Genomic DNA, 11,622 nt, shown 5'->3' with positions numbered 1-11,622 from the left:
AGTTTGGTTTTTTTCTTTTAACTTTTTTACGGTTAAATCATTTGTACATTTTAAAAAATATTAAATTGATTTATTTGATAAGAAAAAAAATTATCGAAGAAGAATTGGCACTTTTACCTTTAAAAAATCATTCAAATTTAAAAGTTTCACCCCTTAGAATAAAATTATGGATCCGTCCTTGACCCCAAATATCTTGTCTAATCCATGTGTCTGAACTATATTTATTCATAGTTAATTATGAAGCATGTTGTTCTAGATGCATGAAAAAATGCCTTTTCAATAGAAAGTATCATTAATATAACTATATCTAAGTATAGCCACAGAAAATAAGATTCTTAAAGTTGTCAAGCCATTTACTATTTTTCACCGTTGCATTTGGAGCAAACTTGGTTTCTAAGAAGAGGTGAATGCAAGCACAGCCTAAGTTTCCAAAAATGTATACATTGATGAAGATATAAAGGGAAATTGGCATTAATTAGTTTCTTTCATTTCAACATTAGGCAATCCCAGTGCCAAGGAGAAAAATTATATGTAGACTCTTGCCTTACTCCATTTCAATGGTACTATATAAATGATCAATAATATTAATTAAATAAATTCCAATTGATGATTCTACAAGTTCAAAAGATATAAAACACACATACGCATGTCGCAAGAAATTTAATGCAATTGGAGCATGGAGTAAATATTGATAAGAGTACAATATGCATAATTTGGTTGAAACAAGTAGATATTCTCTGTATATATGTTTGAGCGAATCACAAATTAACATGGATCTACTTTTTAATTGATTTATATACAAAATAATAAAAGTATAAATCTTAAATTTTGAAATATCTTCTAATTCCAGTTATGTGATTATATATTTTACTTATAATATCGAAATAAGATTATATTTGAAAATTTTAAGATTCAAGGAAGAAATTGAATTGCATCAAACTATACTATTGGTTCTAAAGTTCTTAAAAAATCAAATGAGTTGATCCAATATAATTAGCATCAATCTTGTATATATATATAAATAAACCAAGATTCTAAGTTCTTACCATAACATGCTCACCTCGAGGATCAAATTATGAATTGACTGCAATGAATGTTAGTTTTCTTTAAATGATAGCAATATATATTGTTTTAATTGATAAATATCATCATACATAGAATTTCAATATTTGTGTAATTCAATCATTAAATCATTCAAACTACTCAAACATATATATAAATATAAATTCTAGAAATATCTAGTCCTTACTATGATTCTGAAGTGAAAGATAAGCAGTTAATTATGATATAAGAATATAAATATACTGTAATACACGTATCACTAGTGGTGCATCATCCATTTTTGTACATTGAAATGACAGCACCAGCAGCTAGCTAGTGCCGGCGAATCAGCACACATGTATTAATTACTAATTAACCATTGCTGGCTACTAATTAACCATCTTCTGAATCTCAAATCATAGAATAAATAGAGAACAAAAGAATGCTAAATAGTGGTAAAAATCTAATAGTAATCAATTTAAAATCAATCTTTAAATGGTTAATTTGATGTTGTTCTTATAATATATCAATTAATTCCGGATGGTCAAGCATAAAATTGAAGTGCCAATAAGAGAAATAAAACAGAGAGTGAAACTAACTACCATCTGTAAGTGCAACAAAGCCATTAAAACAATTTAAGTATAGTGCTAGACAAATCTGACACATGAAATGAACCTCATGTAGAGCTGTTTCGAGCTCCAATAAAAGAAATGGAATTTAAGAGAATAGGGTTAAAGTGGAGAAAGATTCAGAGAGATGACCTGCAAATATAAATATATTATATATTTAAAATATGGAAGGTCCATAAAAACTGAGCAATTAGATGCTCTCAATTCCATTTAAGCAACAAACTGATAGTACAATCACTTCTTGAATGACTTTTTTCTTTTAGTACTAGTGCTACTAATAGTTCATTACTGATGATACTAACACTGTTTGCATCAAAAGTAGTTTCAAGGAATCCCCAAAAATCACAAAGACATTACCAGTTTTTACCACTCTAGCAGCAAAGAGGAAGCATAGAAAAAGTAAAAAAAAAAAAATTTACCCTAAAATATATACCCATGCCTCAATATGATACCTTATGGCCAAAGTACAGAAAATTATCCCATATATGTAGTATTAAATAGAGTGAAATGCTAGCTTGCATATGGGGTTTTGTTTTGTTTTGTTTTGGTGATGCATATATATAGTTTAACTTGCACCTGGTGGTGGTGGTGGCGGCAATGGTAGAGTCGGGATCTGTTGAGCTGGTGGTCGCTTACGCTTCTTTTTATAGTTTAACTTGCACCTGGTGGTGGTGGCGGCGGCATTGGTAGAGTCGGGATCTGTTGAGTTGGTGGTCGCTTACGCTTCTTCTTCTCATAACTAATCCCTCTTGCTTTTGACTGCAAATCACGAACTTCACGAAGGTAAAGCCTCACAGCTCGTGCCCCAAAAGGGTTTACTTCAGGTTTTCCTCCATTTTCTTCGAAGGCAGCTCGGAGGCGGCCGATGAGAGCATCGAGGCTACCCCAGGCTTGACGGAGCGGGCAAGGGCAAGGGGCTGGTGGGTTTGGGTGGCCATAGAAAGGGCAGATTGGAGTGTGGACTTTGGTTTTGCCCAATTGGTCAAGGTAGCGAAGGAATTCTAGGACGTGAGCTCCACTGCACCTGGAGAGGGAAAGTGGGGGCCTATGATTCTTAAGGTACTGACCAAAGGTGTTCCAGTCACGGCGCTTTTGGTTCTCGTAGCGGCTTGCGGTTGGAGAAGAAGACGAGGATGGAAGTGAAGTGCCACCGTTATTGCTCACATTGATGAGGCTGACATTTTCGGAGTTGGAGCTATCGGTTTCTCGAATTGAATCCATGGAGACCAAACACAGCTTTCAATAGGTCTTGTTCCAAATATATAAGCAAAAAGATGTGTTGGTCTTCGCTGTGGTAGGTTTGATCTTATTTCTTAAGATCTTAAGTACCTAGGGTTTCATCTTTCCTTTATAAAAAACACTTTTTCAGTGACCATAAGACAGTGTAACATAGACCTAACAAGAAAAGGAGAGATTAAAGACGAAGAAACTGTAAAAAATGAATCAAGGAACCAAAAAAAAACTTAGTTTTACATACATAATTTAGTCTCTACTCTTTTCTCTGGCAGATAGAACTGTTGATATGAAACAACACCGTCAAGAAGAAAACCCAAAGTAAAAAAAAAAAAAAAAACAGAAGTGCTTTGCTTTAACCAGGAAGGAAGAGTGGAAGACCTTGCCGACTATTGATTTATATTAGACACAATTTCCATTTGTGAGGAGAGCTAGGCAGCTAAACAGAAGAAGATTTTGGAGTTGAAATAGTAGTTTTAATGATTTGTAGTTGTTAGATATGAGAGAAAGTGTGGATGATCTGATGAGATTGATGGGAAAAGAGAGAGAAATGATCCCCCCCTCTCTTGAGTTTTTCTTTGCTTGGAGCAATACTAGAAGATTTTTGAGGGTCGTCTTTTCTCAGATTGAGTTGCTGAAATATATGAGTAGAAGATTTTTGAGGGTCGTCTTTTCTCAGATTGAGTTGCTGAAATATATTAGTAAGTGATTTGTGGTGTAAAAAAATGATGGAAGGGAGAGAGGTATATATATTTCTTTGTTAATGGAATTTTATTATTGTTATTATTATGGATGACATTGATTCTTAAGAAAGAGAAGAGAACTCTGGTTTACGGGTTGTGGAAATGAAACAAAATGAAATGAAATGAAAATTTAAATTGCAATAAAGGGTAATGGCATGCAATGGGTTGAGATGGAGACATTTAAAAAATAATTTTTTTCCTTTAAAACAAAGTTTTGGAAGGACAAAATTTAAGGGAAAGGCATGATTTTTTCCCTTGAGCTCTGTAGCTTCGAATGACAGTTCCTTCTCCATTCACCACAGTACCATTTTCCAAATTTCCCATTTTTGAAATTAAAAATTTTAATATTATTTTTGATAAAAATCCCATTTTTTTATTTTTAAATTTCTCATTGTTATTCAAAAAAAGAAACTACAGCTATGTTTTTGTTTTATGCAAAGTTAAAGATTTTGTACCTGATCTTAACATTTGGTTGAGTGAGGTATATTACTTATTTAACACAAAATACTTCATTGAGTTTTGCAAAATATAAACAGTGGTTTACTAATTTTTATTTATTCTTTATATGGACGCAGTACTTCCTGTCCCCTTACCCCTTACAAGGACTAAAGTTTATAATTTGGAATTCTACAAGCTAAAAAGTAATTTTATTATTTTATTGATTATGTAATTCTTCGGAAAGGAGTTTAATTTTTTATAGTTATTTTTAAGCATATTTTAGTTCTTAGAATGTACCGATGATATTGCTAACTCTATTTGTGGATAAATAATATAATTTTCTTCGAGTTTAATTATTGCCCCTAAATAGATTTTTCTCATTGGATGGTTTGGGACCTGGAGTATATTGGGGTTCAGAAGCAAATTCATACAAAGTCAAAACTCACCTATACGTAACCTCAAATACATATATTAAGGTAAATTACAATATTAGTGACTCAATCATGCATGAGTTATCCAACGCCAATAAGTTCTAATGGCTAACAAAAAAGTGGTATAGTATTTTCTTCAATTAAAATAATAATAAATTTAACATTCAATCAATGTAGTAATATGACTATTTTTCAATTGACATGATAAATTCAGCCTTTAATAATGGTAAGTTGTATTAATTTGGTCTTTATTATTTTAATAATAAACTAATAACATTTACATATTTTATCAACTTGATATTAATTTTAAATATTAAAAAAATATAAAAATCCATACTTTTTAATTTTTTTAAAAAATTTAAAATAGATAATAAATTAAAAAATGCATAAATTATAAATAATATAAAATATAAAAATACAAAAATTAGTTATACTTTTTAAAAATATTTAAAAAGGTGAAATTTAATATTTATAATAAAACAATTAACAAATGTGGTCGCAACATGTGAACAACCTTGGTGTAACACCCCTAGAAACATTATGTTATAAAAGTAGTATTAAGTGAGAATTGTGCGTAATAAATTTTTCGGTAAAGTAAAATAAAGAAAATAAATGATAAAAGAGAAGGTTAATGGATGCCAAAAAAAGTTGAATTAAAAAGTATGTTGTGATATATTAATTTAAGACAGGCTAAATTGTAAATATGTGAAAAGTTTTGCTGCTCAAGTGAAAATATTCAAAATTTATGGTGGCAAAGTATAAATATGAAAAGTTGAAAGATCAAAAGTGCAAATAACCTAAAAGTCCTCGTGACACAAAATTGGTAAACAAAATTGAATAAGTGGAGAAATATGAGGGACCATATCACATTTTTACCAAAAGTGAATAGTAATTCAATGATGGAATTGTAGAGAAATATGAACAATAAAATGATCATTTCTTAATTTCAATAAATATTAAGTGTAATGATTAATGGTGAAAAGGTGTTGAGAAATAATTGGTTGGATTATTTTAATACTATTTTGATATTATTTTATTTCATTAATTAAATAATTAGGTATTTGATGTGAAAATGTAGAGATTTTCATCATTTATCTCTTGCATTCTCATGCCCACTTTCATTTATGTATAATGAAACTTTCATTTCCATTAATTTTAGTCCTTTTCACTATATCTATCTAATTTAAGCTAGAAACCATCAAATTTCCTGTAACACCCTATACTCAACTCGGTTTATCGGATTCAAACATAAGATATTACAAAACTTACATACTTAGCAAATTTTACAACTTATGAAAGCCATAAGAATGTACCACTTATTTTTTTGAAATTATTTCTAGGACAATAGGTTTGAATAAAATATGTATCGTTTGTTCCAGACTTTTAAAGGTAGTACAAAACCTTATAACATAAATGTTTGATTTAATAGACGTATTCGTAACATGTATTACAATTTTTCATTTGAAAATATATATTTCTAAGAACATACCTCTGTATGCATAATATTGCCTTCGGTTTACCATTAGGGCACATTCCTTGGCCACACTGGTTCAATTTTTAGACCTGCATACCAAAAGACGCATATTTAAAGGAACTTAGTGGGCCTTAATCAATATTACCTTCAAACGGTGTTGTAGAATTTCTTGACTTAAGGTTTGGATTCCCTCTCAGACCTTGGCAGGTACTCTTGTGATTCTTGGTTAGTGGATAACCATATGCCTACCTTTCCTCTTGAATACCTTATAGACGGTCCATTTGACTGGCGGGTTACAATTTCACCCCATAGTTTGAATTCTATTTCGGTATCCCTTTGAAGATAATATTTGAATACTTTCCCCAAGGTAATATTCTTGTGGGTATTACTCTTTGACTGATCTTCGTACTATTTTTGACAGTCACCAAACACAGTTTGTACCAAATCTTACAATTAATCCAAACAACGTACTTACTCAGATGAATGCAAGGTTTTGATCACCCAATAGCACTCTAGATAACATTAATACATAAGGAGAGAATTCACAGGTTTGGCGAACTTTTACACCACTATACCTCTAGATACGAAAAACTCACTATCCTGGTGGATTACTAAGGTGGTTTCCTCAGTCGAATACAATGCTGAAAACTCTCTTAGACAAGACATACCTAGATTTCTTGGTATGGGTGGTCTAACCACTCACCATTTAAGCATTACAGAATTCGTCACACGGTCTTTCCAGATAATACTCTAAAAAAGCTTTTCACAATATTAGCCACAAAGGCTTTCTAGATAATACGCCACAAAGGCTTTTTACAAGATTAGCCACAAAGGCTTTCTAAAGAATTCTCAAGTTTGTAGTCCCGATGGACTACATCTTTTCCATATTGGCTTTCGATTTTACTATCCTAGCGGACCAACACAATGGATGCCAAGGAGCCTCAATCACATGGTCTCACACTGTCTCGCCATATTGGCATATTATCAAATGATGCCATGGGGTCTCACCTACATGGTTTTAGAAATATCGTAATTGCTCGCAAGGTCTAACTGTGATCTGCCAGTCTGATTTACAATGAAACTACCCTACCGAAGGCATTACAAATAAAGCTTTTTTTTCCACATTTTCATATGACATAGATTTGTTAATACTGGAATCGTATAACAAAAAGGTATTAAAAAATGAGCATATTCATGCATGCGACACAACTTATTACACCTACCCAGACTCCATGAGCCAACTGACCCTAGTAGAGATACTTATGTAAATCTCATTCATATTTATAGCGGAATCATACTTTCTAACACATAATTCCAATACAAATATATCACACATCGATATACCATCCCACACATTATATTTACATCACTCTACAATAATACATACTCGTTCACAGGAACATCAACCATAACATAATCAACATAAAGTGACATGTAAGAGTCAGGTTTAGAGGTTTACTAGAGACCTACCTTTACTTCGACCTGTAGTTTCTATTTCAATTGTCTTTCCTAACCCAGTAACAGCAACAACTTAAAAGGTCATAAGATTTCCATTGGAATCCTTATTATAGACATTTTACATGCGATCCCCATGTAGGGCCTTCCTGTAGCACTCTTCCCTTTTATAATCGTAATGTGTTAAGTTGTAAGACTTACTAGAAGGCAGAATTATCTACTCATTAGACAAGATCTTAGTCCGATCTTATTAAAGAATAATAAGAGAATGTTGAGGTTAGAAAGAAGAACCTGAACATTAAGCAAATAGAAAAACATTAGAAAAGTTTCCTTCCTATAAATATGCTTTCGGTCCCTTCAGATTTTCCTACCAAATCTAGGGTAGGTAAAAGAAAATTCGACGAAAGTTAACTTTACTATTGACCAGTCATGGAGATGGTCAAATCAATCCCACTGACTCCAGTTGAAAAGCAAGCAAGCATGCTGTTAGTGATTATTTGTTTAGTTGACTTGTTTTAATGTAAAAAAAATATTTCATGTCTTGTTACTCTACTCTCTAATCTTTGCTTCTGTTGTTGCAAAATCCCAACAACTCCCAACCAAACCCGATACGAGATCCATTTGAACAGTATTCATGCAAATTGGGCATACAATATCTTGGTGGTGACTCATGTTCAATGTGATCTTAAAGACAATTAAGTTTCCTATAGCTTTCATATACACTTAACAGGCTCTTAGTGCTAAAAAAAAAAACTCTAGGGCATAGTCCTTCATAAGCACACAGTTTCTTGGGCATAATCTTTCTTCACATGAAAACACCATGTGATTAATTCCTTAGGTATCGCCAACGGGCAGACACTTTAACAGTATTATGCGCCAGTATTCTAACTTGCTATCAAGCCAATAGGGTGGCAGATTATGTTACCATAACGCGCCCAACAGTTTACATACCTACCTTACTTATCTTTTTGGATTTGTCTATTTTCGAAGTGTGATACATAGAAATCCTTAGTGAAATCAAGAATACAACATTATAGGAAGGTAATTTTCAACTAAAAAAGTTGTGTGTTCATGCTTAAAGAGAGAGAAAATCAAGTTAAGGTTTGAAATTAAGAGAACAAGGTATGAATATCAAGGTTTTATTATATTTTCAAGTTTAATCTTGTTAGAAAGGTATATAAATGATGTTAAAGTAAAGAATTCTAATGAAAAGTTTTATGTTCTTGACATGATATTGAAGAGAGAGATACAGAAAGTGATTCAAGTGGCAAAGAAAAGAGAAAAACAAGTCATTAAAGGTTGAAGAGAGGTAAGTACTCTTTAATTATCTTGTTACCTAAGGATTAAAATGTAAACTTTGTGAAAGTTGTGGAAAATTAATAAAATTAAGTGTAAAAATAATTTGATATGTGAAATAGAATATTTTAAAAGAAGGCTTAATTGAAGTGAAATATGGTAATGAAATAGACATAAAGTGATATTGAAGTAAGGTTATAGTAAATATTATATGTTCATGATGCTAAGGACTAAATCGTGAACTTTGTAAAATTTATGATTGAGACAAGAAAAGTAAAAATAATATAATTTAGACATGTGAAAATAAGATATTATGATGAATTAATGTATTAAAGTGTTATGTAATAGTGAATACTTAATTTTGTGGTAAAAAGGACTAAATTAAAAAGTAAGTGAAAGTTTTATATGTTATTATTTGATAAGTGAAAATGATGTAGAGAACATGAAAAATAAGGTGTATTGTGAATTAATAATTACTAAATAAAGTTTTGTGGTTATTATAAATGAAATTACAATTATTCTTTAAATCGTGGAAAAATGAGGACTAAATTGAATAAGTGCAAACGTGTAGTTAAATTCTAAAAATCATGAAATAAATACTAGTATGAATAAAGATCATGGTTAGTCATGGAATGGAAGAGTAAGTAAAATGATCTGTAAAATTTTAATGTTCGAAATAGTATGTTCATGTAATATTAAATAGTAAACTAGAATGAAAATATGTGAAGTGGTAATGAAATCATGAAAATTGTGGAATAAATTATTTGTGATTAATAATTGTAAATTCAATGATATTCAAGTGCCTGTTACACCCTGTTCCCTTTAAATATGAAAATTAGGAACATTTAGGGGTTAAATTGACAAAGACCGTAACCTAGCCATCTCTACTGGAAGATTGGGAAAAAAATAGTAACTGAAATTGGATAGGGTTGAGAACCAAGTTTGGTTTGGTTGGATTAGAACTAGTTGGTCCCTTAGTGGGAGACATGTAAATTTTACATGATTGAATATCATGTGGGAAGGGCTATAAATAGTTGAGAGTTAACTTTCAAGGGAGAATTCTTCTCAAATATATTTCATTTTCTTCTCTTCTTCATCTTCTTCCTTGTGTTGCTTCGAAGAAGAGATAGTTATGGGAAGCTTTGCATAGAGCGGTGATCATAAGGGTTGAGTCGAAAAAAATAAAGAATCCAATGAATTGGAGAATAGAAGCTTTGACGATTGGAAAAGATAAGTTGAAAGGGCAAGGAAACATTAGGTGAGTTTTTGCACTCCAAACTTGAAAAGCTAAGTATGTTGAGAGTCTGCACAGGTCTATGAGTATCTGCCATTTTTTTCAGTAAGCATGATCCATGATGTTTCATTTATAAAATAAATGTAATGCATATGAACTATGGAAAGGAGTCTTCGTCAGGATTAGACGAAGTTAGGTTGGGAAAAATGGGTGATTCTATTAGATATCACCATACAGTATTGCTGTGTGCACCTATGATGAGCAAAGCTTCGGGCTTATAAAAGGGGCATTGCAGTGTTGAAGCATCAAGGTTAGAAATGGTGAAATGGAGAAATGGATGAATGTATTGGGAAAAGTACATAAGAAAGATCATGGCTAGGCCATGGGTTAGATCGGAGGCTATATGCCAAGATGAGTAAGACCATAGCTAAAAGATGCTATGATATCATGGGAAATATAAGTAAGGCCAAAACTGAAAGATGCTATAACATCATGATAGAAATGAGTAAGATCATAGCTAAAAGATGCTATGACATCCTTTAATAGTCTGTCAGGACGGTAAACATAGGGTTATATGTGTAAGACTATAGTTCAAAGATGCTTCGACAACATAAATAGTCCGACAGGACATTAAATATGGGATAGTTTGATGGGACATTAAACATGGGATAGTTTGACGAGACTGTAACACCTCTAACCCGTAACCATTACTGAAATAGATAAAGAGGCATTATTGGACTTATAACTTAATTCAGAACAATCATTTGTCAAATGTCATCTCATTTTAGCAATTATCATTCATTCATAATCAATATTTACCCAAATCAAGCATACAAAGCTTTAATCATGTATTCGAGACTAAATTGATAACATATTAAAACTTTGGAAACTTAGAAAAAGTTTCACATTTCAAGTGTCACACACCCATGTGAACAGGCCGTGTGCCTCACACGGTTACTAGACACCCCTGTGTCAGAGGCCGTGTGAAAACAGGGCATACATACTGACTTGTACCACACAGTCAAGGACACGCCCGTGTGCCAGACCTTGGGAAAATTAAGAAGGTACTAACTTGGGTCACACGACCGGCCACATGCCCATGTGCCAGCCCGTGTACCACACACAGCCAGTAGACAAGTCCGTGTGTCTAGGCCATGTCAAACCTGTAAGGTATACTGACTTTAATTTAAAGGGTACCCTAGGGGACACAGGGCCGTGTAGCATGACAGTGTGTCGCACACGGTTGAGATACACGCCCGTATCCCTGCCTCTGTGGACAAAAATAGGCTATTTGCAAAACCATTTTGCAACCTTAAAAACACAAGCATTTACAAGCATAATTGACCACATTTTCACAACTCAATAGGCAACCAAAGTACTCATTTCAATACACATTATAAGCCATATCAAACCTACCAATTACATATCCAAATACCTATCCAACAACATGCATAATCCATTCATTAAACAAACACATATTAAGACTTTACTTACATAATTTCATTTAATCATTCCTTTCCCAAAACACACCATAATTGAGCACTTCAATTCAACCAAAACATAACATCAAAATAAGCCAAATCACATGGCTTACTTATACACAAAATATACCAAAATCATGATATTAAGTAACATAACTATCATTCTT

The 11,622-nt window shown here is 32.3% G+C and overlaps 1 protein-coding gene across 1 annotated transcript; it reads right to left on the bottom strand.

Annotated features, from left to right (window-relative positions):
- Nucleotides 1–1,846: 1,846 nt before the first annotated feature.
- On the bottom strand, nt 1,847–3,732 carry LOC107952866 (protein LIGHT-DEPENDENT SHORT HYPOCOTYLS 3). Its single transcript, XM_016888066.2, has 3 exons — nt 3,285–3,732; nt 3,148–3,184; nt 1,847–3,065 (listed from the first exon to the last, which is right to left on the bottom strand). Exon 3 carries the CDS (start codon nt 2,889–2,891, stop codon nt 2,322–2,324), a length of 570 nt encoding a protein of 189 aa, XP_016743555.1. The 5' UTR covers nt 2,892–3,065; nt 3,148–3,184; nt 3,285–3,732; the 3' UTR covers nt 1,847–2,321.
- Nucleotides 3,733–11,622: the final 7,890 nt, after the last annotated feature.

This window comes from Gossypium hirsutum, chromosome A07, assembly GCF_007990345.1.
Source record: "Gossypium hirsutum isolate 1008001.06 chromosome A07, Gossypium_hirsutum_v2.1, whole genome shotgun sequence".
NCBI lineage: Eukaryota > Viridiplantae > Streptophyta > Magnoliopsida > Malvales > Malvaceae > Gossypium > Gossypium hirsutum.
Note: the sequence above shows the minus strand (reverse complement) of the source record. Positions and strands in the feature narration are given on the sequence as shown.